Source organism: Acanthopagrus latus, chromosome 23 (genome assembly GCF_904848185.1).
Source record: "Acanthopagrus latus isolate v.2019 chromosome 23, fAcaLat1.1, whole genome shotgun sequence".
Classification (NCBI taxonomy): Eukaryota; Metazoa; Chordata; class Actinopteri; order Spariformes; family Sparidae; genus Acanthopagrus; species Acanthopagrus latus.
In genome coordinates, this window is record NC_051061.1 from 19,955,551 (window position 1) to 19,983,110 (window position 27,560).

The 27,560-nt window shown below is 39.3% G+C and overlaps 4 protein-coding genes across 7 annotated transcripts; 2 read left to right on the forward strand and 2 right to left on the reverse strand.

Annotated features, from left to right (window-relative positions):
* The first annotated feature begins 8,806 nt into the window (after nt 1-8,806).
* On the forward strand, nt 8,807-11,048 carry mpg (N-methylpurine DNA glycosylase). The gene is made up of 4 exons (XM_037089419.1): nt 8,807-8,854; nt 8,968-9,239; nt 9,834-10,038; nt 10,246-11,048. Exons 1-4 carry the CDS (start codon nt 8,833-8,835, stop codon nt 10,689-10,691), a joined length of 945 nt encoding a protein of 314 aa, XP_036945314.1. The 5' UTR covers nt 8,807-8,832; the 3' UTR covers nt 10,692-11,048.
* A 272-nt stretch (nt 11,049-11,320) lies between these two features.
* nprl3 (NPR3-like, GATOR1 complex subunit) lies at nt 11,321-21,316 on the reverse strand. Of its 4 annotated transcripts, XM_037089415.1 has the most exons (14): nt 20,864-21,316; nt 20,117-20,186; nt 19,364-19,402; nt 18,477-18,609; nt 17,184-17,258; nt 15,977-16,130; nt 15,735-15,816; nt 15,488-15,625; nt 14,438-14,594; nt 13,953-14,059; nt 13,519-13,648; nt 12,812-13,001; nt 12,524-12,716; nt 11,321-11,709 (listed from the first exon to the last, which is right to left on the reverse strand). In XM_037089415.1, the coding sequence occupies exons 1-14, from the start codon at nt 21,057-21,059 to the stop codon at nt 11,544-11,546; spliced, it is 1,830 nt and encodes a 609-aa protein (XP_036945310.1). In that variant the 5' UTR covers nt 21,060-21,316; the 3' UTR covers nt 11,321-11,543. The 4 variants fall into 4 exon arrangements, with proteins under 4 accessions (XP_036945310.1, XP_036945312.1, XP_036945313.1 ...); XM_037089417.1 differs by lacking the exon at nt 17,184-17,258; XM_037089416.1 differs by lacking the exon at nt 19,364-19,402 and having other exon boundaries at nt 11,544-11,709; nt 20,864-21,315.
* Nucleotides 21,317-22,900: 1,584 nt separating this feature from the next.
* On the reverse strand, nt 22,901-23,722 carry LOC119014774 (hemoglobin subunit beta-like). Its single transcript, XM_037090228.1, has 3 exons — nt 23,550-23,722; nt 23,225-23,447; nt 22,901-23,138 (listed from the first exon to the last, which is right to left on the reverse strand). Exons 1-3 carry the CDS (start codon nt 23,639-23,641, stop codon nt 23,007-23,009), a joined length of 447 nt encoding a protein of 148 aa, XP_036946123.1. The 5' UTR covers nt 23,642-23,722; the 3' UTR covers nt 22,901-23,006.
* Nucleotides 23,723-24,975: 1,253 nt separating this feature from the next.
* Nucleotides 24,976-25,857, forward strand: LOC119014777 (hemoglobin subunit alpha-A). The gene is made up of 3 exons (XM_037090231.1): nt 24,976-25,137; nt 25,252-25,459; nt 25,613-25,857. The coding sequence occupies exons 1-3, from the start codon at nt 25,043-25,045 to the stop codon at nt 25,739-25,741; spliced, it is 432 nt and encodes a 143-aa protein (XP_036946126.1). The 5' UTR covers nt 24,976-25,042; the 3' UTR covers nt 25,742-25,857.
* Nucleotides 25,858-27,560: the final 1,703 nt, after the last annotated feature.

Consider the following 27,560-nt stretch of genomic DNA (forward strand, 5'->3'; position numbering starts at 1 on the left):
GTCCAAGTCTCTTTTCCCTCTTCAGTGATTCACTTTACGCATGTTAAGCTCTTCGAGGGGTCCATTTTATTCAATGTGTAATGACTACACTCAAATTGTAATCCATTTCACATCGTTTTGAGCCAGGGCCACAGCCAGGATTTTGAAAAAAACTGAGGTCATCCACCCATCGCACCCATTTCTCTACATTTTGACAGGACCAAAATATCATGAGAAGAAATAATATCAGCTACAGCAAATAAATTGGACTCTATCAGAAGAAGAAAAATAATAATATAAGTAACAAATCTGGCCAGTTTTGACTTTCTTTACTAAAAAAAGAACTCAGGTAACACATTATAATACTGATCATCATACCAATTTCACTGTTTTGAAACAATTAAATTCCTCATATAACATTTATTAAGCAGTTAAAGGTTAAAAACATCAACAAATGAACCACACAGTATTCACTAAGCACTTACAAGTATTATGAACATCGGTTGTAACTTTCCAATAAATAATTGCCTTGAATAAATACAGTGAAATTACTTTTAACTAAACTATGATGAGCTATAACATTGCCATTTTTCATGATATAAAATTGTTAATGATAATTCTGAAGTCATCACGATCAGACAGCCGTAATCTACTTACGAGCTGTAAAAACACAATGGATAATTTGTCTGTCCTTAGCCTGGATCATCACGGCACCTGTTATCTGTCAACACGTGTTTTATGGGTCATATCATATGAATGAGCAATCATCATGTAACGATAACAAAAACCACAACACTGCAGGCAGAATTAGTCACTGTGACATCCCCTGATTATGCAACATTAATAAAAAAAGGTGAAAGTTTCCCTGCTGATATTTCATTTTTCAATTACTGTTCTTAATATATGATTTATAAAAGTTCCCCCTTATTCTCATCATTATTTGTTGTACATATTGACTTGAGAATATAAAGCTGGATTTCACAGCACATATTGTGTGAGCTTGAGTCTTGAACCAAAGCCTGGAGGTACAGAGCCTTCTGCTGGTGTCTTTTTCAGTCCTGAGCCCTGATGATACCAAACAATAAAGACCTTCATCTGGTAAAGTAAGTTTACAAAAATTCAAGAGCTTGCACTCAGATTTTTATCCAATAATTGACGGACCTGCACTGTATCACATTCAGCACACTTACAGGCTTGTCATGAGCTCCCTCTTCTCTCATCAGACTTGTTTATTTAACTTCCTTTTGGGGAATTATGTCATACAAAAGTTCCCAGTGATGAACGTTAAAATAATGAAATATGAGCATTATGTAATCTGGAACCCCTCAAATATTAATTAAAACATATTATGAATTATAAATACATAAATGTTGATAGACACATTGTCAACATGTCAAGGGATTATTACAAATGTGTTATATAAACATATTTTCCCCCTTTTTTCTCGTCCGTTTCTAGACAAACCATGCAATGTTGCCACATGACACGGTGATGATCATGGCATCACATGAGATCACTGTGCAACCACCCATACACCCTGTGCTCCCAAGTTTCAGTGGAATAACACAGTCCTGCTACTGAGCCAGTGAAGAAACGTACTGTTCTTATTAATTACATAAATCCCATAAACCTTCTTCAAATCAATGAGCATCCAGTTACTGTGTATTACACCAGTGTCCTATGAGCCGGAGGTTTGGGTCTGCTGATGTTAATATCACTGACTGACGCCTTTTAATTAAAGTTAGCCTGAACAACCTCTGCGCACATAAAACATCACTGGCTGATCCACTTAAAAGAATATCGGGTTTTGACACAGAGCCATTACTTGAAGTTACTTTTAACATGTCTTATTGGAAAGTCCCAGAGCTCGGTTAAAATTATCCTGCCTTCCGCTCCTGATCAGAGACTTTTAATGAAAACATCATGTTTACTCGCTTTGTATCTCTCTCAGTTTGGGTGTCCAGCCTCTATCTTGGAGGGAGAGGTGAGAGATTCACATGTGTGGTAAGCCATTATCTTCACATCATTGTTGCTGAGATTCCTCCCTCCCTCGGCTCGTGGGATTCTGCAGCCATGTCTCACTCATTAATTCATACCCGGACCTCATGGGAATTTCCAAGTGTGAGACCATTTACAGAAACTGAGTCCAAGGTAGTTTCAGTGAGGCTGTATATCTAGACATTCACAGATGCATTTAATTCATCCAATCTGTTTAAATCACTGTGTTTTGTAATAAGAAAGTGAAGATTCTCACAGAGAAAATGAACCCTTCTACATCATCGGGTAATACATGCTGCTGCTCCATCTAATGAAAAGACCATCTAGTGCATTCCATCATGGCTTCTCTGAGAGCGCAGATCCACCTGGGAGTATTCTCCTGGAGAGAGATGGATGTTAGGAAGCAGAGGGTTTCTGAGGTGCTGACAAGAGGCACCAAGTACACAGCTTTCCCCAGTCGAGGTTTCGGGGGGCACAAGTGGTTCAGGTTCATTCATGTCTCCTTCACGGTCGCTTTGATGTAATCCTGGACTAAGACGCTCTCCACCGAACGTGGCAGCTGGTGCCTTTCTGCTGTTAAAATAAAGGAATACATGATATGATCCCAGGGCTGATAATATGTTTGTGTTACTAGAACATGGAATCCAGAGTGCCTGACTTTTATATTCAGTAGTATTCTTTACAGATCTCCTGGAAATACCAGACCAATAAAGTCGTTTTCCAACAGCGGAGGAGGTATTCAGTCCAGAATTCAACATTTGACATAAGTGAAAGTGCAGAAGTATCGACAAAAGTGTCCAGAGTGTTTCATTATTGTACACACTAGTATATTTCTGGGTAATTAATCCTGGTGCATCACTACAGAGCCAGTTTGAAAATGTATATACTATTGGTAATTTAATAACATAAATAAATGTAGTGAAGTAAATGTATACAGTAGAATAAAATGTAATTATTCTGTAAGAGTTCAGCTACATCAAAACTGTACACAAGATTGGAAGATGGTGTACCTTAACATTTGTTAACATTGGCTGGACATAATTTCATTTCAACTAACAGAGTTCTCGTTACAAGAAATAAAATAAGTGTCTAATGTGTGATTTTGAAATCTTTTTAACACCTCCTCCACAGCAAAACATCACCAGCAGCTCCTCTCCACTGGACTAATTCAAATCTGAGCAAGCAAAAGGCCAAATTCAGTCAGTCCAAATGTGAGGAAAAACCTAAATATACAGCAGGCACACAGCAGACAAATCTGACAAGTGGTCTTGTATGAAAGACTAGAGCTTCCTCTCAGCTCATGTCTCCACTCCATCTTGCACCCATGGGTCTCGTCACTGCCAGCATGACTGATATCCACGCTGCAAATCAAGCTCAAATCAAGCCTAAATTAAGCAAAAGATAGTATTTCCACCACAGGAATGGGTTTATCGGACTTAATCAACCTTTTTACATGCACTCAGCTATGCAAGGACCATTCAGTGGTCTACTCTAGAGTCTCTGATTGACATACCATGAAGTTGTAGTAATTAACGGTGAAGTTTCCCCTGGGACACAGGAGGGTTGAAACTGGGGCGAAGGCAGCAATTAGGAAGCGGCGAAGGACCTGTAGGAGCACTCAAGGCCCCCTGAAGCCTCATCAGTCAGACACAGATAAAAGGGCTGAGTGCAAGGGTAATGTTTAACCAAAAGGACATCGTCAGATGGTCCATAAACAGCTTCCTCTTTCTTCAACCAAGCAGAGAAGTGGAGGGGGAGAGACCATCATTTCTGGGTTAAGACCAAAAGGAGGTTTATTCTCATACGTGGGTGACATGGTTCACCACATGAAAGAAATATTCAGAAGGGCATGAAAAGCTTTGGATCTTTTTTAGGATGTTTTTTTTAAAGGATGGTATTTATGGCTTTATTGATTTTTCTACAAAAGGAAATGTCCGTCTTTTCTGTCAGAATTCTCAGCATTTCAGAGTTTTCCATGCCAGTGGAATTAAGATGTTAGCATAAGGTTGTGTTCACAACAAGTCCTGCTCTTGTAATCAATATCAGGGCAGAGCTGAATTTACTGAGTTAAAACACAGAGCAGGTTTGCATTCATTGATAGACCTCACACTTCGCATTACTGTCAAAAGACAAACTATAACTGCATAATATCACAGCAGAAGGAAAATTACTAAAGAAGAAATTAAGGAGAGCAGAGAAGCTTTTGTGGTTTTGTTAAGCAGATCGAGATTCCTTTGTTTTTGTGTTAACACCATTCAGATCCTGCATCTAGCCTCCCTCCCTCCCTCCCTCCCTCCCTCCCTTGCTCCCTCCCTTGCTCCCTCTTTCCATTCCATCCTGTCTGACTCAACCGTTGTTCCCTCTGAAAGCCACAGGTGTGAGCTGAGACAAGGAAACTGTTATCAGGGTAGACCAGGAAAGGTCAGGTGGCTGGAGATTTTAGTGGAGGCTCGATCAATAAACTGAACAGCTGGAAGGCTGAGTTCTTGTCTTTTAATGATCTACTAAAACAGCCCTCTGACTCTTACAGACTCTATTATTTATTTTTGAAACTGATGAATAGTTCTTTAAAAAAAAAAAAAACTGCCATTGGTTTAGGTTGGTTTAAAAAGTAGATTCTGCAGAGTTGTTTCTGTCTCCCTGTTTCTAATGAGGTGGAGAAGCTCATCTTGAGTTATGCATCACCAATTTTCTATAACAAAGCAAAACCAAATACATATGTGGTCTAGACAAATATGATATAATAAAGGAAAACACAGACATATAGCAGACACACGTGCCAATTTCCTACCCTGTGTTTATATGGTTCTGTTAAAACCTGTGGGCATGAGATCCCAGATGTGGTAAACAGACAAACCTGCTTCTCCACAGGAACGTCTCTGTTGTGCAGGTGTGTCAACTTGAACTCATATGGAGTAATCCTCCTGCTTCCCCCTCCCACCTGTGCAGCACACACCACATGTCTGCAGCAAACAAGAAACGAGACTCATGAATCATTAATTGTCTTCAATTAATAATTAATCCCATCAAACAGATGACTACCTGGCTCTGCCACTCATCGGCTTGGTAAGAAGACTTGTCACAAAAATGATCAGAGTTACAGGAAGCTATTTGTATTTGTCATAGCCTTCAGGAAGCTGATCTTTGTGTATTTTTGCATTAAATCAATCTGTTGTTCTGCCTTCTTTGATTTTCACAGCAGAAAATAGGGATTGAAAGGATTAAAATATCAAGTATGCAGACATTCATGGTGAAAAGGCCTCTGAAAGACCATCTGGACTATCACATGACAGTAAGACTCTTTTCTGCCACACCTCAAAATGGAATGAGGATTGCAGACACTAAAATCTGTTATAGATATGATGGCATCATGTAGGCAAAACAAATTTAAACAGTATAAAACCAGAGGTTGTCTCACCGGCTCAAATTACACATCGCCGCTAATAGTTTTATTGTTTATTTGCAACAAGGAACATCAGCCGTCTTTTTTTAAATCATGACGCTCATATGAAAGCAGCGATTGAAACGGTTATGAATGGAGTAGAGTATCTGCTGCTGAAATACGACCACTGCACCACTTCATTTGTTTATGTGCCGCATGTGACAGTTCATCTATTTGAGTACAGTATGCCACACTGAGGCAGGTATGTATTTGTTTGGAAACAGTAAAGGGTTTGTCCCTCTTGTAAAATCTATGACTTCAGAAGAACTCATCGATGAAGAAGTGTCAAGAAAATAAGTACGTTTTCTGCCAATATATACAATTTACTCAGGGTACGCATTTTGACCTTTATACTGATGGCACTTGCATTCGGACTTAGACATCATAAACATGGCTAGACAAAATAGTGATATTATTTTGGTCAAACCATTCCAGTCATGTGTTTTATGTAAGGTTTTCATATAGCCAAATATAAACCAAAGAAGGCAATGTCAGTCTGTCGCTGTATTAAAACTATAAACAGGACATGAATTTATATTAACAGATATTTGAAGTTACAACAGCTTGAAACAAAATATTTCACATTGTAAATTGTAATTTTCATAAACTTTATCAAAACAACCTGATCAATGACAAATATCATCAGTTACTTTCCTTCTAAACAATGCATGACAAGAGGATAATACACCCAGCAGGTCAACTCTTATTCACCACAGGAGTCTCTGACTCATGATTTAGTAAGATATTTTCAGTCTGCCTGCATTCTGCTCGTCCATCTGCACACAGACTCTGGCGTCGCTGCTCAGCTTCACTATCACTGCAGTGACTGCTGGAGTTGAAAGTGATCCAGAATGCAACACTACAACCAAGCTGTGGATGCTAAGATTATCAGTGGCAGCAACAATGAAAGCTGCCCAGCCCAGACCTCACCATCACTGCTGACAGGCAGTGGAAACGCAGTTAAAACAAACAATGGCCTTCACTGGTCCGACAGCCATGACAAAGTCAACAGCCCATACCAGAACTGTTCTACTGAACATGCTCAGCAGATTTCTGTCTGGATCATATCCTGGCTCAATAAGTCAGTCTGGATCTTTATGTCCATAACTACTGTGCATCTGGTTCCATTAGAAAAAAACTGTTCTGGTCTCTCTATAACATGCTGTCGATTTTTTCTGACTAAGTCACAGTTTTTGCCTCTCTGAAAAAAAACTGAGGCATTCAATGACATCCAATAACTGGCCATCCAAATATTTATACTGGGAATGTTTATGGCTCTTTTTTACATTGCTGCAGTATATCAACTTACCCTCAATCCAATGATGTGTGCCCTTCGCCTATTTCTGCAATGCCACACACACACATGCACACACACGCATACACACACACCTAAGGCTAACACTTCACAAGCATGCTGCACTTACTGGCAGCTCTCCAAATATCTGACTGTCTGAAGGAGAGAGGCCTATCTGGCAAGGGGGGGGGGGGGGGAGTCTTTAGTTATATTAGTCGATGTTACTAATATTTTCTAGCAAAACATTTGTAGTATTAATATTGGAAATGAGACAGGGTTTTTGTGAAACCTTAAGTCAGGATGTTTGACTGCAAATACACACACACACTCAAGCTATGTGATTAAAATACAACAGTGGAGTGAGCAGCAGCTCTCTGGAGCTGATACACTTAATAAGGCTTGCTATAGTCTGTGCCTCTTTAATATTCTGATGTAATCATCGATGCAAATATATAATTACTCAGGCACAGACCAAACTGTATTATACATTTTTTGTGCTCTGTTTTGAATGAGGGGATCTCCTTCCAGCTGCAGGAGGACAGGAGAAGGCTTCCTGTCAAAGCACAAAGGCTCTCCAGACTAAAGGCAGGGCTATATCAGAAATCATACTTCAGCTGCAGAAAGCTCAGGAGTTTCTGCAAATCAACACGACCAAAGCTGAGTCCAGCAGGCAGGAGAGCAGCACTGCTGAACATCAGACAATTGCACTGTGAATCTACCCTAAGTGTAAAGCCGCAGTATCCCAGCAGAAGCTAGTCTGCACAGGCTGCAGAGATTGAGAAGGTAAATCCCAGATTAAAATCCTCAAATGCAGCTCAAAATGGATGGAATTGAGGCAAAAAGACCTTTCAAAGGAGCAGTGGTGCAAAATTCATTCAAATTCAGAAGCCATGCAGAACTAGAGTGGATGTAGCGACAAGATTTCTTTCACCTGTTAGCAATACATCTCAAAATGTATTTCAGTATGGCAGTAATTAGTCTACATCAAAAATAGCACTATTTAATCTATTTTTCATTTATTAATTCCCCCTCTATTCATTTAGTCATATATCTATTGTAGTCTTTCCAGCCATTCTCATTTCAGTCAAGGCATGCAGACATGAGCTTTAAGATCACACAGTGCTTCCAGAACAAGGCAATAGAAAAGTTATACTGATAAAGTTATAGTCTATAGCATGGCACCATGTCACACACAGTTAGTCTTCCAGAGTGCCACATGGACACACAGTGCCTGGGGCCATGCTGGCGCCTTCCACTTCCTGGGCACGGGCAGGCATGAGCACACCAGCTCTATTTATAACCTCTTATTAGAGTGGACTGTTTTCAAATGAGACTGAAAAGATAAGACAGCAGCAGGAAAAGGCCACTGCTCGGGAGGTTTCACCTATCAGCAAATGTGGCTGTTATGTGCAGCAGGAAGAAAACTTTAGATCGCAAATTTGTGTTTGACAATTTGTGGAAACCATGATAGACGTCGCAAGTAGGAAACAATAACTTGCAGGATGCATGTTGATGAGGCAGTGTATCTTTAACTGCAATATAATGGTGATAAAACACAGTAAGTTTGTTCTAGTGCTGTACCACAAGACTTCAGAGCAGCTTCCTTCCACAGACCGTGAGACATCAATGCATCCTCAGCACTCCGTAATTTATTTTTTTTTAAAAAACAACAACAAAAAAAACTGGTCTCAATTTTGTGATTTATCAGACCTAGATAGGTAGAAATCTAACCAAGTGACAGTTATTTAAAGGTAACTGTTTCAATTTTACAAATCAAAGTGTGTTCATCACTAACGCGGTTGGTGACTGTGTACTCTTTATAATGACATACCTTCACAATCTTATATTTCATTAGTTTTATGACAAAATGCGACTTACTTGACTTGGCAATTTGTATTCTAAATTGACAAACATCATATATGTGATTCACGACACAGTTCAAAAGGGATGGAACAATTATTTGTCTTGCTTATCATTCACTTCTAGACAAAATTTAATTTAAACAAGGTCCCATTGAGCAAACCGGAAGGGGCGTGCCCTCGGCTCTCGAAAAGGTGCGCGGTCCCTTTAAGAAATACGTCACAGTCATTTACTTCCTGTATCTCAGCACTACTACATCATGAGGCGAATGTTCACTATAGGTTATATAAACATATATATATGAATGTGACGGTATTAGTGACGTTATAAGAAAGGCAGTAACTGTGTCGTAAATATGTTTAAATTATAAATTGTGTTTTTCTCGTTTTTAAAGTGTCTCGCGGTAACGTTATGGCAGGGAGTAAACGGAAGATGCTGGCGCTGACAGCAGCAGGAACACCTGAGGAAGCAGTAAATGTACAGATAGATTTCATCGGGAAGGTTTCACCTGCAAAGCTGAAGAAGCCCATTCATCAGAGTGAAAACGACCAAAGTGCAGAGACGGAGAAAAGCCATTATTTCGCCAAGAAAGATCCGCAGCACAAACTGGGAGAGGACTTTTTCAACCAACCTTGCATCAGTTTGGCTAAAGCACTCCTCGGGAAGGTAATGTTGACATCTTAGCTGGATTCCACAGGCATTTATGTTGTTAGGATGTTTTCCAAAAGCCGCTTAATGCTCTGCAAATACAGCTCAGAAGTGTTTCAAATGTTTCAAAAGACTTTTATTGTCCAGTCTGTCACACTATGATAACATGGACCTGAGGAAAAGAAAACCCTTATGAGAGTCTTCTCACCTGTGGTTACTGTATTTAAATCCTTCATTGTAACTGATTACACTCAGCTACAACATAACTTCTACAACCAACATGGTCTTATGAAATCCCAAACCACAGTCAAATGCATCCAGACCACTCATTTTAAATGTAGGACTGCAATTAAAGGTTATTCTCATGATTAAGCAATGAATTGTGTGGTCAGCAGATGATGAAATATGCCCACAAGCTCCCAGAGCCCCAGATCATCATCAAATGTCTGGGCATATTTATCATTAACCAAAAGATTTAGTATCACAGAAGATTTTACATGTGAAAATATTCATATTGACAAGACTGAATAAGGGAAATTTTGTCATTATGCCTTAACAATTGTTCCAGTTACTAATGATACGACATCTGTCTGATATTCCTGGTCTCTGCAGGTGATGATCCGCAGGTGCGCTGATGGTACTGAGCTGCGAGGGAGAATAGTGGAAACTGAAGCCTACCTTGGGGGGGAAGACAAAGCCTCACACTCAGCAGGAGGCAAACGCACTGAGAGGAACACAGCCATGTTCATGAAGCCCGGCACAATCTACGTGTATCCGATCTATGGCATCTACCTCTGTATGAATGTGTCTAGTAAAGGTACGAGCATTAACCCAGCCCCCGTGCAAACAGAACATTTGTGATGGAGTCTTTTTTTAGTTTAGTGTTCCCTCTCAGTGTTATCATTATTAATATGCCATTAAATTTACACAGTGGTGTTTTTCTATTGTCAGCAGGTAAAGGGCAAAAGGAAGTAGACAGCGTGGAGCCTTGCTGACTGATGCAGATTGTGTGCTTTCTTCACAGGGGAGGGTGCTGCTGTGCTGCTGCGTTCCCTTGAGCCCCTGCAGGGTCAGCCTGTCATGAGGCAGCTGAGGGGAGCCAGACGCAAAGAGGGAGCCCGTCAACTGAAGGACAAAGAGCTCTGCAACGGGCCGTCAAAGCTTTGCCAGGCTCTAGATATTCCTCGCTGTTTTGATCGGCGAGACCTAGCTTCAGACCCTGAAGTGTGGCTGGAGAGAGACACAAATCCAGCAGAACCCCAGGATATAGTGTCAGCACCACGCATTGGAATCGAGTCCCATGGGGAATGGGCCAAGAAGCCGTTGCGGTTTTATCTTCGTGGACACCCCTGTGTTAGCATTGTGAATAAAGAGGCAGAAAGACAGTCTCCGTCTGGAAATGTAATGTGTCATTTAGGTCCCTCAGATGTGCAGCCTGACACAGGACAACCTGATGTCAAAAGGACTTAACAGGAATAGTCCTGAAACTACTTTGCCATCTGTTCCCTTTGTGGACTTCATCATTCAGACGTTCTTTTTCCCTTGCTGGGACACACTACTTCTTAGGAATATGAAATTAATACTTTCTGAAATGATTCCATTATATTTTTTTTATAATTTTGTTGTTCTTAGTAATTCAAGATGATACTAATGCAGAGTTGTACTAGAAAGTAAAAGATCAGAACTTCAGTCAGTTGAATAGAAATCAGTAAGACTGAAGTAATTGGTGCCTATTAAAAAAAAATCTGTTCAGAAATGTACATTTACTCACTTTAGGTTCTGCCATCTGGGTTTTTTAATAAACATTCAAACTTGAGAAATTCTCTTCTTAGTGACTCAGTGATTTTACAGATGGTTGGAACACTCTGATTCCCTCAAAGCAAAAACAGCCTGTCTGATGTTTAGAGTCTTCCCTTTCTTGCCGTCTCTCTCCCCACCTCTGGGATTCCTGACGAGAGGTAGCTGGAGGTCTGGAATGATCATTACTCAGTGTGCCCTTTGGTGGTGAGCACAGTTGATCTAACACATCTGGGATAGAGGGAGATGAAGTTCAGCCCCCAAACATCTTCTCAATATTCAGAGTAAAAACACTCGGGGAGTGAGGGGTATGTACAAAATAATTTAATATTGTAAACACACATTGGCTCATAAATGGAAAAAAAACACTTTCTATGATTTGTAAATCCACACACGTTAATGCAATCATTGTGTCAGTTCATCTTAAAATGCCATTGTGGAGCAATAGTACTTAGCACAGGCTATTTACTGCTCTCAAAATGACATATTTTCCAGTTGATGAGAGCCGATACCGTCTCTGTGGCACTACTCCATGGGTGACTGGAAGATTGAAATAATGGGATCCTCATGGTTGGTCACCACAAGGACACTGCGAAACTTGTCAAACAGCGTCTTGAGTTGCGAGCGCCTCATGTTCTCATTGTACATAATCTCTTCCAGGTGGTGATGTCCCCGGAAATAGTGAAGCAGCCTGGAAGCAGTCCACATAACACACAGAAAGATGGGTTGAGAGCCTGAATTTCACTGAATCATTAGCCCTGTAAATCAACCATGTCACAAGTCTTTTGTGGCTCTGATGTCATTTTTCATTACTGTCTGTGCAGTAGGTAAGCACACAACATTGACAGAGATGGCAAATTGTCTCAACTCTCCGGAGAAATTTTATTCCCAACACTTTGTGCCTGCAATTAAAATAACTTCAGTTTACAAACCAATGCACAAATATCTTCCAGTTTTCTAAGAGACTTGAATTGTGACATCATGAGCCACTAAAACTTATTCCAGCTGTTAAGGCGCCTGCAGGCTGTAACAACATCAATTAAGGTTATTGCAAGTCAAGATGGGGCTTAAAAAATCTTGGTCGCAATTTGTGTCAGAGTCTAGGATATCAATTTGAGGAATGTCAGATGGTGCGATGATTGCGTGGCGAACTGTGACACTATAATTTAAACAGGAAAAGCATTTGAGAGCAGAGATGTCATAGATGTCTTACGTTTGAAATTAAATCAAAATAATGAAAAAACTATAGTCACAGTTCTACGTCAGAGTTTCAACAACTTTGTGGTTATATTAATAGATAAAAAAATCTGGCTCTTCCAAAATGGCACACCGATGAGTGTATTGTGCATCATTTCATGTCGGATTAGTTTATAGTCATGTGTTTTGTGACACAGGCTGTTTTTGATCACCAAATCGTCCATCTGTGGACACAATATAATCTAAAGATTTCGCCATTCAAAATTACATGGTGTAGAGGGGCTTCTGTTATTGGCAACTTTAATTACCTGGCAAACATCCTCAGGTCCTCTGGATTCTGTGCAGCTGGGATGTTTAGAATAACCTGCCTCTCGTGCTCTGACAGGCTGGCGAGTAGCGTCTCTGTCATCCTCTTGTTGAGCGGAGAGTCTCCACCAGGCAGTAACTCTGCACTGGAGTTGTCCATACTGGGACTGGTGAGGGTCATGTCATCACTACTGGCTACAAACAAAACGTAGACAGATTAACACAGATGATCTGTTACCCTGTAATACCTCTAGGAGTTGAGCAGAGGAGAGCGCTGAGTGAGGACATACTTGGAGAACCAAAGCTAAGAGCACTAGGGGTGCTGAGACTGCGGCCTCCCACTCGGGCAGCCAGTGGAGGGTCTTCATCCCTCAACCCGGGCTCGTCCTCGCTGGGCGGTACCAACAGGCAGACGTAAGTGTGCAGCTGGATCAGCAGGCGGCGCTGTAGCATCCACACCACCATCTGGATCAGCTGGGCCTGGTCATGAGCAGAGCAGTATGCAGCAAAGCACGGGGTTTAAAAAAATGGAGCTGAACACACTCATGACCTTAACCAGGTCAAATAAGTTTAAAATCAGCTGTGAGTAGCATTCAAGCTCAAAATAGAACCAAAAGAAAGAGCCACTGCTCTGATCTTGTTCTCATAAAAAATGGAGGCTGCAGACGCTGAAGTTGATGTCCCCTCAATATTTATAATTCATCACCAACGCTCGAGCATCTCTGCCAAAACAAGACGAGTCAGAGGTGATCACCAGTTCTGACCTTATAATACAGCATCTTAATTTACAGTACTAGGGTTTTAACAGGAAAATGTAATGCCATGATAAGGTACTATTACAGTAACATAGGAAAAAATAAGAAGATAGTAAAGTAAAAACAAGGCATTTACAATATAGCCATAAAAAATGTTCTATGACTGCCTGGCTTAAAATACATATATGATTAGTGTGTTCGTGTGGCTTTGCTGTTTATTTTTAATCATACAACAGTCCTACCTCCTGTGCAGGAGCTTCCAGTGGGTTTCTGAACTCGGCCAGAGAGACAGGCAGTGAAAACTTGGCTAACATGGATGGCAGATCATGACCGGGAAACTGCTGAGCAAACTGCTCAGCCAAAGGTGAATATCTATCCAAAAACAGATGGGATACATATTTGAGTTTTCCATTAACACAGTCTTTTAGAATTCATTTTCCACAGTTATGCAAAGGAAAGGCTACGGAAAGTGCTGCCAATTCTTTCATAACTAGCTTTAGGGTTGTTTAAAAATGCAGGCTTTGGAAATCTTAATTAAATAACAGTAAAGCAGTGTTTTCCAGGCCAGTATATGTGAGGCAATGGCATGGATGGGTGCTCTGCTCAGCAATATCATGGTTCATTAGCTTTACAGTAATCAGTGCAGCTGAATGGTTTATATCACATGAACACTCACAGGCAGATGTTGGCATGAGGAGACAGCATGTAGACGTTATTCTCACACAGTGGGTAGATGATGATGGCTTTGCCCCAGTAGACCAGGTGAGCAGCGATTTGAAAGATCTAAGAAGGAAAATGATTTGCAACTGAAAACCAACTTCAAAAGAAATATTCAAGAACTCTGTGTACTACTCAGACTTATGTAGTCTCAGCTTGGCCTTTAAGTGTACATATATTGTCCACTAGATGGCAGTGAGACACCATCAACACAATACTTGTCAGTCAAAGTCATTTACTTTTGTGTACTGTATTTAAAAAGGTTCAGATTACTAAACAATCACCAAACTCTTCATTTGTGATTACTGAATGAGCTTAGTAATTGTATGCACTTATAAATTAATTTCTGTAATAATGAAAGAGAACTTCAAATGTTTTAGATGCCTTTTGAATTCAGAGAATGGCATCTGATGTTGTGACGCAGGCAGTGTGACTGTTCTGCACCTGAAGTAGGGCCAGGTCAGCATCCTGTGCGAGCTGCTGCAGGTTTTTCACAGCTGAGCAGGTTTTGATGAGACGCACCATCGCAGGTGAGCAGTCCAGGGGGAGCTGACTCAGCAGTGCCTTCTCACTTTCCAGCAGTAGCAGGGCATGATAGGGTCTGGAGGATCAAACAACATGATATGGTCTCTACATCAACAAAACTCATCTTTAGAGGTCCACACTGCCTTGTGTGTCCATGCAAACATGTACACCCGAGAGCTAAGACAAACCCCTCTGAATAATCCAAAATAAAATCAACCTTTGGCACAGCTCTGACAATTTCATTGCTTAAATGGGCTTGAGCTAATTTCTTCATTGCATATTTTGGTCAGCCTCAAAAGTAAAAAAAAAAAAAAGTAGAGGTACAAGTCGATCTGCTCTGATGTAATTATGCTGAAGTGACAATAGGTGGCAGTATGGTCCATAGAAAACATTTTAATGTTTCTTTACATGTTTGAAATAGTCAGTACCAATACTCACAAAATACACAGACCTTAATCAGCTGTTAAAGACAGTTAAACAGATGGTGTATAGACAGTCAGTTTTGAGGCTCTAAGACTTTGTGTTGTATAAGTCAAGCTGTTCAGTCTATCCCCAAGATGTGTTACATTTGTGGCCAGAAAAGAAAGAACATAAATTAACAATTAATAGTAAATGTTAGAAATTTCTGATATAGTAAATAAAAATGTGACAGTGTATATATGATATCTGAATATGCTTTTAAAACACCTTATCTGTGACAACATGTGTGACAACACTCCCTACATGTGTTCATGCTTTGAAATGGTGCCAAGTAACTGTAACAGTCAACAACTGCTGATTGGGATGTTGCCAAAAATGTACTTTATGATGTTTCCGCCCATATAGAACAGTGTAGAAGCCGGTGTCCGCCCTTTGTGATAAAATGTAAACTCTCCTGGTAGACTACTAGTGAAATTAAATATCATATTTAAGTAAAAGAAATTAAAAGTGAAAAAAAAAACACATTTTACAGAATAGTTTCAAACAAACCTTATTGCCTTAAGGCTGTGCTCTAATGCCTCAGGTGGGATATGGTTGCCACCAATTCTGTGGATCTTGTGTGGTAAACAGAAGCTGACCTCGAGCCAGTTGTTAATATGTAGTCGCACCACACCGGTTGTACAAAGACTGCAAAAACATACACGATCAACTGTATGAACAGTATACATGCTGCATGGTGAGAGAAAGTGATGAAACAAAACAATAATAACAGTTTGTACTGTGTTTAATCACACACCTGTCATAAGCCTCCTTCAGGTCTCTGGCCAGTTTACATTTGGGGAGGATTTGTCTAAATGGGGACTGGGGGCTTCCATCCGCTTAGATCAGGAAAAACAGAAAACATAGTGAAAACATACTGTCAAACTACAAAACATCATCACAATCTTATGTGTACTGTCAAGCTACCAGTTTTAATAATAAATGTGTGTTTATATACAATTGATTGTAAGAAAGGATAGAGATCTGAGAGTGTCTTACTCTCAGTCATGGTAGTAATCTCTTCCTGGACAGCCAGCATCAGTTTGGCCTCTCTGGTCAGGTACTGGCAGCGTCGCTCCTCGTGCTGCAGGGCTATTGCGATGCGCCGCGACAAGTTGTGCATGCAGCTAATGACAGACGGGTCAGCATTCGCCTGTAGAAAACAAAGACGAGGGAAAGGCACAAAAAAAATGTAATTTTTAAAAATAAAATTACACAGCTATTACCTGTTACACTGTATTTACAACACCAGTGCTTTCATTTGCAGTTCAGTTATCATTCCTGTCAAAGATTATCAGTGTGTTAAAAATATGTGCCTTTATTATTTAAATGCACTCCATTATGTGAGTCACAGGTCTTACCATGTGACACACTTGAAAATGAGTGAAACTTCAAAAGATATGCGTGTAACACATAATTCAACTTACAATAATGCTAAATATCTAACTTCATATTTACTACAGAACTTTAATGATGTTGTGGTGTTATACTGTGTTATATTCTTTTTTTCTCTGGTATGCTTGTAAAGGTGGACAAATACCTATAAAATGACTAACTCTTGCTATTCAGCAGATCAGTTGCCACGACTTTCTTGAAAAGTAAATATATAAACAAAAAGCAAAGCCAATCTATACGTATGAACATGAAGAATAATTTAAAGACATTTACTGGTGTACTGGTGTAAAATTCCATTTTTAAAAATCAATGGATAACCTCATGAAAAAAAAGAAAAGGTCAAATACACAAATAAGCCACCATTGTGAAAAGAACCTGAACTAATTTGTAATAACTGTTAATTTTATGGACACTTCCAGGGTACAGATAACACAGTTGCTGGGCAGATATGTTTGACAAAACATGACTGAGCACTTCTCATCCCATCTCAGCTGTACTGGGACTTGCCGCTTACAGTGACTCAGCATGGGCAGGAAGAGGCTGCACCTTGGCGAGTAGCATGACTAAGCATAATAAATTGGCCTATCCTCACTTCCAGTGCTCTCACAGATAGTGTATACTGGAATACTATCACTCACACACAACCCCTCCCAGTCACAGAACACACTGATTAACTGAACACAACAGTCCCACCCAAAGCAAGCTGACTTCATTTTGCCATAATTAAATAAAGATATCAGGTTAATTTTTTAGCATATACACACAAAATGCAACAATTTCAATTACAATCCAAATTAAAAGATTTCTATACCCTTAGTGCAAACACCACATTAAACAAGATCATCGTAGGCATTTCTCTCTTGGGTGAAGGATCTGTCTTAGAAACCTGCACAGACAGAGGAACAATTTAAAGGACATTTTTAATGAGTTAAAACAATTCTGAAATGTTTATCTGCATTGCATAATAAAGACTGGAAGATATTCCCTTAAAATAATATTGCAATATTTTAGGCTATATTTTATCTCAAAACATTGGAATCTCCTCAACAGCATGTCATAAGTGTTACGACTGCCTGAAAAAAATCAATTATCACAATACTAATGACCAATTACCTCGATATCAATATTGCAACAACACTGTACATATGACTTTTGGTACTTTGACAAAATATTAACACAATAGGAGTGTTGATAAATAATCACCAGTAATATGGATGAAAGTGGACAAAGTCAGCAAAGGCAAGTATCAGAACAAGTAGAACAGTCTAGAAAGTTCACTAAAATAGATTATTTTACTGTAATGCAGCCTTTAAAAGCAGAAAAAGACTTTAGATTATGCCACATCAAAATATCCAAAATATCACACTAACAGTATACTACCGATATACTGCTAAGCCCTTGGTAAAAGCTGCACCAGCTAATGTTTAACAATCGAGTAAAACAGATGTGCAATAAATCAAACCTGAAATGTTCTGTTTTAATGAAGTGTTGCTTCATGGAAATATTTAATGCACAGTAGGGGTTGTTATATTGCATTACAGTATAATGTAAGTTCTTCCTGTTATTTCAACAGCAACACTTGTGTTTATAATCATTATAAACAGAATAGAATATTTTTGTCAGTATTCATAAACTGTCAGTAGGCAGCACTGCTAAAGTGAAGACTAATCTGTCAAAGTTTAAATCTTACCTACATTTAGAGGGCCATTGTGAAATGAGAGAGGGACTTAGATGGCCAGACACTGGTGACATCACAATTCAAGATAGCACTGTTCACTTTTTAACTGATATTATTAATCACAGGTATCCCGGGGTCACATGACTTTAAAATAGCATTGCAATATTTTTAGGCTGTATTGTCATACATTAAACACATAAATAAATACATTTATTCGAGGAAATGTTTTACCAATATTTCAATAATATTATATGGACAGCTTTTACTTCTTTCACATTTACAATTTTGATGAATGATCATCAATAATATGGATATAATGACTAGGTGGGTAAAGGCAAGTATTAGAACAAGTCACTTTACTGCAATAAATCCATTAAAGCAGGTAAAGAAGACACTTGCGTTATGATATAATATGTTGTTCCTTACCTGAATGATCGGAGGATGCTGAAGGAGAGTAGGGTGACCCACAAATCGAACGTTGTCTATCTTCAGCTCAAACTTCTTTCCGCACATGTCAGATTTGGTGGCCAGGATGGTGGCGAGGATGATGTCAGAGAACCTTTAAGAAGGAAGCGCCGACTCAATAAGAAAAGTGTGCAGGGTGGGATGAGAGGTTACAGACACAGCTGGGACACATAAAAGAGTTCAAATTAGCTCTGTTTATATTTTTCACATTCCTGTCTTTAAGCGGGGTTGCGTTAATCAGATGCATCTGCCTGTAATGTAATTGAACGATGACAGTATAAATGAAAAAGCTTGTGTGGCTACTGGAGAGGAGAAAAGAGGAAGAGGCCTCCTCGCAGAAACAGTGAAGTCGCTGTATGAATGAAAAATGTGACAGACTCATGCTGGTTGGACTTAAGTAACTCATGCTGCAATCAAAGGAATAAAAATCAAGACGTTAACTTCCAGGAAAAATCAAACACACTGTAGACTTACCCCATCAACACAATTTGGAAAAAAAGCATGGTGAGTCGTTGCTTTATTGTAGTTTGCATCTGATTTGCATTCTTTGTAATGCTGTGTCTAGATGTGAGAAGTAATATAATCAATGTGAATTAAATCTTTAATTATATTTTCAAAATGTTGGATTTAAAAAAAAAAAAAAAAATGTAAACAGTAAAGAGGAGAGCAGAGCTGAATTCCCGCTTTAACCAAAGCACTGATTCACTGGATCTGCTACTAATTTACAAGGATTTTACTGAAATTAGGGTTGGGGATCCATATAGGACACAAAATAGGAAAGAAGGGTATAAAAAAAGACAGGGGTGATCTAAGCGAAGGAAAGGTGGTTTAGAATGATTTGGTCTTACCCTGCTACCAACTGTTCGTCAGTTAGTGGAGATTGTTCTCTGAAATGGGAATTGGGCCATAAAAAAGAAGAAAAAAGCAAACAAAAAGGAAAATGCAACACACAGTTGGGCTGAATGCATAAAATGGACATCAAAACAACCCCCAACAAACTTGTGATACTGTGATGTGAAATGCCTGTTTGATTCAAACAAATCACTAGTTTATCCTGATAAACCTTGATGTTAATGTGCCACACCATCCTGTTTTTATCTTTAAGAACAATTCCTGTTTGTAATTCTACCTCTTTTTTCTATGACTAACAGTTTCTTGCCCCAACATTCATGTTGGACTTGGAAAAAGTATCATTTGGTTTAACAACATACCGCGTGAACTTGATTATTGAAAGCATGTAGAAACAATCTGTGCCCTGGTTTCTCACAACTAGAGGTAACAAAAAAGAAAGTCACCTGAAGTGGAGATTGATACACTTATATTACCACTACAGATAACGAACCAGCAGCTGGGATTTTCGTCAAATTTTAAAGAACATTTAGACGTATAGTGTGTGTTTTGTTTTGTCTTTTAACTTAATTTTGAGAACTTTATTACACCCCAACCACATAGGTTAAAATAAGCATTTAAGACTCCTCAATTCCTTTTGAAAAATAGAGTATGTTTTTTTTTTTTTTTTAGACAAAATAAAATAAGATCCAACGTAATAGGGAGGAGAAAGTGGCTCATGCAGATCTTCCCCATAAAGAAACAAACAATACCTTGAATCTCCATCCTGATCTTCTAGGCCGTCCCCAGCTGTGTTCAGTGCATATGGACTTCGCTGTTTGGCTTGTGGATAGAAACAATAGTGTAAGTTCCCGTGATTATTGATGTCAGTTAAACATGCAGACACACATTTTTTAAAGATTCAGCTCAATTAAGAGCCAAAAAAACAATAATCTGAATTCCAAATGTGTCTGAGAAGCGTTATGTCACACGCTATGAAGCCAAAGTTTGTTGTTGATAAGAGTCTTATTCTCTGCTTGAGACCACAGGGGCTCAGTGTTTGGCTCCTCATTTCAGACCTGTATTTGCCATTTTAGGCATCTGTCAATTTGCCATTCATTGTATCGCCCTGATAGCCAAGTTATAATAAAGATTCTCAGGTTGTGGATAATATAACAAGTGTGTGATCAAAGTTACGTCAGATTCATCATCATACAGTGTGTCAATTGTAGCTCAATCAATCGAAACAACAAATGCAAAAAAAAAAAAAAAAAAAAAAAAGAACAGGGGTTCTTCAGAAAGAGGAACTGACACCAAGTGGGCCTTTAAAACAAAACCTGTAGCAAAACTTGTCTAAAGTCACAGTACTGGACTGCATTTCACTGGGAAATGTTTGTTGCTTTGCATACGTGTAATTATGCGAAACTGAGACCATGAAGGCACGGTTTGATAAAGAGCAAGCAGCGGCTGCTGAGCTGTGATTCTCTGGTGAATGGATGCTAACATCATGCTACGCCTACCTGCAAGAGATGACGGACACTCTGCCACTCTCTGGAAAGGATACCGAAACAGTAGTCTGTTCCCTCTGCTGCCAGAGCTAACCAGGATGACGCTAATAGGGCTTGTTTTATCGCCACTTTTGTACACGCCATTTTGTGGCTGACTGTACATGGGTTTTCGGTTATCTGGTAACCCGGCAAATGGGTTGAACATCATATTAGCATTCTAGCTAACTAGCTACACGGTAGCTGCGTCACGATAAAGTCGGTGGAGAGCGACACCGGCGACCGAACATCGATCATCAGCTTGTTGTCTGTAGCTTGTTGCTGATGTCTGCCACTCACACACACCGACCCCCCGACTAATTACAGTCCGAATGGTTTTAATTAGGAGGCCTGAAGAATTTCGTCCCCTCTGCACCAACGGACTGCTTCGATTGTTTTGTGTCACTTCTAAAACTGTCCGGCTGAAACAGAGACGACGGATATGACCCACCCCCCGCTTAAACACTGAACAGCGATTTCCTCTGTACCGGTGATGTTTAAATTATTTATATTTAAATATTAATATGAATGTCTATCTATCTATCTATCTATCTATCTATCTATCTATCTATCTATCTATCTATCTATCTATCTATCTATCTATCTATCTCTTAAACATAATACCTTAATAACTTACAAAATTAAAACGCAACTTGTTACCTGCATATAGTTAATAAGCTATCATAAAGCGTCTTGTAGGCTATGCATAGCCTATAAAGGCTCAAAGATATATATTATATAAATAATTGATTGAATCTGATAACAAATACCAAATTGCTGTTGTTATTTATAGATTACCATCAGTGTTTTTTTTTGTTTTGTTTTGGGTTTTTTTTTAGATTTACACTAACATTGTTCTACGATTAAAATAAACGCGAAGCTTAATTTTTTAAAAAGACCCAGAAGATAATGAACCCTCCCTGATTAATTACATTGTTATATGACAACCACTAGATGGCGCATTATCAGTTGAAGTTTGGAGGCATGTCGTTTTTTAAATTTATTTATTTATTTATTCTTTATTCATTATTATTATTATTATTATTATTATTATTATTATTATTATTATTATTATTATTATTATTATTATTATTAAATACCAGAAGCAAATACATATATGGACTATCCACAGTGCTTCACAAAGCAAGGTTTACACTTTCACTCAGTTCATCCTCGAAACTAACAATTTTATTTTAACCATGTCATCACCAGCTGGGAACTCCTGTGTCCAACCCATGAAACAAAATATTAGGTCAATAACGTAAACTGCTGCAGCGCGAAAAGAAAAGAAAAGAAAAGAAAAGAAAAGAAAAGAAAATGAAAAACTAAGTAAATTAAGATAACATAAAATCATGAATATTGTAACTGCGCATGTCCCTTCCAGCCAATCCAAAGTGGTGACGTGTAAAAACCAAAACATTAATTAAATTCCATACATTTTTTTTAAAACACGATGTTCAGTCTTTATGCTATGGTAACTTGATGGCAGTTGCACAAATTGTCGCCCTCGTGTCGCAGCATTTTGATGCACTGTTATCATTAATTTCAGATGACCGCACCCATTTATATCAAATTGCACATTTTTTTTTGAAAGCGGCAAAAGTAACTCCCATGACGGAGTCAGCAGATAATTCTAGTTAACCTGACAAGCCCGATTATGAGCTGCATCTTCTCAAACCTCACAATCATTTTCCCTTCTGGTGCGACTGTAAAATCATAATACCCAAGGCTGCCTTTCAAGAATAACCGTTTATTAAAGTATTGATATATTTTAGGTTCTTGTCTTGTATAGATTAAGTCCTGGTCATGATTTCTTGATTTAAAGATGTTCATATTGTATCCATATTTGATATGAATATGTAGCCTAGTTGTTTATTCGTTGGCTATTTACACAAGGTCTATTATTCTAATAGTCACCCCAAACGAAAAACCCCATCCAAAAGAGCCACTAAGGAGAAGGAAATAAATAATAGCTCATTAGAATACTTTTTCAAATGATGCCAGACAGCGAGATGTGATTTAAATTAAGTTTTATTTAGTGCATTTGGCAACAGCACATTTGGGAAACACTTGTAGAGCTGCTTCATATTGTTTGAATGTGAACTGTCACTCCGGAGCCTCAGTGGTACTGTCTGCCCAGGGCGGAGACCACCACAGCCAGGAACTTCTGCCAGGCCTCCTGGGCATCGGCGTTGAAGACTTTGGGGCCAAACTTGGCACCCACGCACACACTGATGCACTCAGCAAGAAGCTAAAATGAGAAGAAGAAAAAAAATGATTGAGTTACATTATTCAGCAGATCCATGCATGCAGAGGGAGTCAGAGAGCGTGACATACCCTGAAGTTATCAGGATCCACATGGATTTGCTCAGAGTGCTTCTGGCTCAGCAGGGTGTAAGCGTTCTTGATGTCGTCCATGTTCTTCACAGCTCGGTCCAGCCCACCCATCACTGTCTTGCCGTGCGCGGCCACCTTGTCGTTCCCGAGGATGGCGGCGTTGGTGGAAATGTCGCCGAAGTTTGAGAAGTGTCTTTGAGTCCATGGATACACGATCATAAGCCTGGAATGACATGGATCATAAGGTCACATAACAGCCACGATCCGAGCACTACTAAATGAAATGAAATAAATAAAATGTCATCGTTTTCTTAAAGAGGTTTACCTGGCCAAAGCCTGGGGTCCGATCTCACCCACATCGATCTTTCCCCACAGGGATTTGATGGCAGCACGCTCGGCATCTGTCCACTGGACCATGTTGACGTGAAGTTTTTCTCAAGGTTTTATTTGTGTTTTCAAAGAAAACGTTGGTCGCAACCCTTCTGCAAACTTCAGTCTTTGGGAGGTTTTTATTAATTACTCAGTGCCACACCTCTCAGCCCTGGAAGCATCTGATTGGACCGATGGCGGCGAAATATTGGCTGGTTACTTCTGATGAGTGAGATAGGATCCTTGCCATTTTTGACCCTGTTATACAACTTAATTTAATTTCAATAAGATATCGCCAGTTAAATAAACGGAGCGGATATTCGATTAAGTAATAAAAGATACAGTGTCTTATTATTCATTAGCTCTCAGTAGCAGAATTAAAGGTTGCAACATCTTTGTGGAGCGTTTTTCGGTTATTATTATTTATATAGGGATAAATTATAAAATCCAGTTGTCTTTGGCACATGTTATAAGATGTTTGCACGTTTTTTTCATTAGAACGTCACAAACATCTGGCGAGAGTTTAATATATAAAAAAAAAAAAATCAACTCTCTTGTCTCACTAACTTTTGAATAAAACACTTTTTATCCATTTCAAGATATTAAAAACAGCACAGAGGTTAATAAACTGAGCAATTTAACTTCACATCTTAATAGCTTGAAGAAATCGTGATAAAACTTGCTGTATGCCTTAACACCTGTTTTAGGTAAGTCATGTCTTTTAATTTATACAACACAAATGAAGGTTGTTGAATTCAGATCACACCCTCGTCGATGTATTTTTTATTTACGTCTCGGTGGACAGTATGTCCTCTTCTTTTATTTCATGTGACATTAGGACCTGATTTCTCAAACTGTGACGGAGTGTTTGTCAGAACATTTGTCAGTGTGGATCAACAGTTTAGTTTTAGCTCAGTATTGTCATCCTATTGGACTTTCTCAAGTTAACCCGGTTGGTTTCTACATTTTCAAACATCACAAGAAGACTGTTAATTTTACCAGCCGACGTTCAGTGGACTCACATTTTATGGCAGCCGGAGGAACTTCATTTGTTCAACTTCACTAACTCAAAATGATCAACATGCAGGTTAATCTGAAGGGCTGTCCAACACTGTCTGTTCAGTGAAACTTTACTCTTCTGTTCTGCTGAATGGTTATTTCAGCGTGTACATGCAGACATATTCAAAGCCTTGATATTTTATTCATTTATTTTTTTTCTACTGTGTAAAATTATTGACTCATAAAAGTTGAGAGGAGGGAGTGGTTACTTTTATCTAAAAAAAAAAAACGGTCTTGGAAACATTTGGCAATTTCGTTCATGGAGGTGTGGTTTCGATTTGATACTCGGGGTGTGGTGCCGCTTGGTTCGATATAAAAATCGCCGTTAATCAGCATCTTCATGCGAGAACATTTTCTTTCACTTCAGAAAACTTGAAGGAAAAGGCAGTCATGAGTCTCTCTGGCAAAGACAAGTCCATCGTTAAGTCCCTCTGGGATAAAATCAGCTCGAAGAGCAGCGACATCGGAGCTGAAGCTCTGGGCAGGTACGCTCTCATTTATTATTCTATTGTATTTGTTTTATTCTGTCATTGTTTTTAAACGTGCGTGCTATGAATCCATTGTCATTCATTCCTCTTTATTGCACACTTGTTCGACAGGATGCTGCGTGTATTCCCGCAGACCAAGGCCTATTTTTCCCACTGGGCTGATGTGGGTCCTGAATCCCAACAGGTGAAAAAGCACGGCGCCGTCATCATGGCCGCCGTTGGAGATGCCATCGGTAAGATCGACGACCTGACTAATGGCTTGTCCAGCCTCAGCGAACTGCATGCCTTCAAGCTCAGAGTGGATCCTGCCAACTTCAGGGTAAGCTGCCTGTGCGAACGATCAATGCAGCCGTGTAAATTAAATATTGATTAGTATACAAGCTGTATGGAAATATGACTAAATGTTTGAAAGTCTATTATTACATTATTTTTCTCTATAATAAACTTGAAACTCCCGTCTCGTCTTTTTCAGATTCTGTCCCACAACATCATGCTGGTCATTGCCATGTACTTCCCCGGAGACTTCACTCCGGAGGTCCACCTCTCCCTCGACAAGTTCCTGCAGAACTTGGCTCTGGCTCTGGCCGAGAAATACCGCTAAACTCCACAGATCCAAAAACATCGACTGCATACATGCAGCATGACCACCCCAAGCATGTCAACATCCCTTTAGATGGAAGGGCTTGGTGAATAAAATGAATAGATATAAAGTGTTCAGATGTCCGTCTCTTCTTTTTGGTCAAATCATCCGCTGCACCACATTTGACAGCCAGGTCTTGGTACAAAAATCAATTATTTTGATATATATGAAATACAATTTGATTAGAATTGCTTCTGAGGTAACAGAGTTTGAGAATTGGAGCAATAACAGTGACGATGATAATAAATAAAGATATAATGATGATATAAATACAAAAAGGTTTTTTTTATTTTTTATTTTTTTGATACATTTATTTTTCGTGAAGGCATGAAACCAGTTGTTGCAGATGCACTGCAGGGTTTAACAAACATGTAACCAGCAGCTCCGCTGCCTTTCATAACTGGTCAGGGTCCAGGATCCAGGTGTTGACAGTATGACAAGCTAAAGGCTTCTGGGAGTCATTTGCATGTACCACAATACAACCACAAAGAGACATAAAACCTCCACTAAGAGATGCTAAACAACCACGCAGACAACAAAACCTCCACAAACGTACACAAAACAATCACAATGACATACAAATCCTCTCAGTGGAGACACAAAAATGACACAGAATCTACACAGAGACAGTAAAACTCACAAAGAGGCACAAAATGACACAAAACCTCCACAGACACAAATTCTCCACAAAGATACACAAAACCTTTAGTGTTGCCATGTAGCCATGATCTTCACAGGTTCAAACCATCACTGTTAACCTTAAAAGCTCTGAATACAGCTCAAGTGTTGTGTTTAATAAAGTCAGCATGTCTTATCACATGAATGGACACTAACAGCAGCTCTGTGAGAGACTGAGGCTGATATATTTTACAGATCTGTAACGTTATGTGGCAGCAGCAGAAATATACCTGGAAGTGTTGTAGTCTGCACAGAATGCTTTCAGTGTGTTTGTCTCAGTTCTGGTTTAATGTGACTTTTACATCACTGCCATAACTCCCTTTGTGTGAAAAGATAGACTTTAGAGTCATATTATTCATCTGTAATGCATTGAATGTTCTCAAGACTGAATACAGTTAGTAAATGTATGCAGAGATTGGAGGGTTACTTTAAAAATGAGTTCCAATACTGTTATTAGTCATCAGATTCCTCTCTGACTGCTTAAGTCCACTCTCACGCCCACATATTTGCTTCAGCTAATTCAGTCCGAGGCTGAACAGCTCTCTGAACTTTGAATATTAATATACATGTTTTATGTGACCACAGCAATGGAAAAAGGGATTCTAAATATCAAATATAACTGTAAGAGGAATGTGTTTTCTCTATTTCAGGAGTATAGCCAACACGCTGAGGGATCCTGAGAGACCTGAGGACTTTAACCAGGACATGATGGTGCTGAGCATCACCCCTAATGAACCACAGTGCAGCTAGTGTCCTGATCAGTCTCACTGCCACTTCTACAGCAAGTTAAAAAGCATCTTAAGCACTGAACCTCTTACTGGTCTGCAACTATGTTTGGGTGAATGGTGCCACAGAGGCATTCACAAGAATGCTAACTCTCAGGTATTTCCAGCAAAACATGGCATAGTTACAAGATGATTGATGTTATTTACAAATCCTCACAAATCTACGCAAAACCTCCCCAAAGTGACACAAAACCTCCTCAAGGAGACACAAAACTACCACAAAGAGACACACAACCTTCACAAGGAGACACAAAACTACCACAAGGAGACACCAAACCTCCCCAAAGAGATACGAAACCTTCTCAAAGAGACACAAA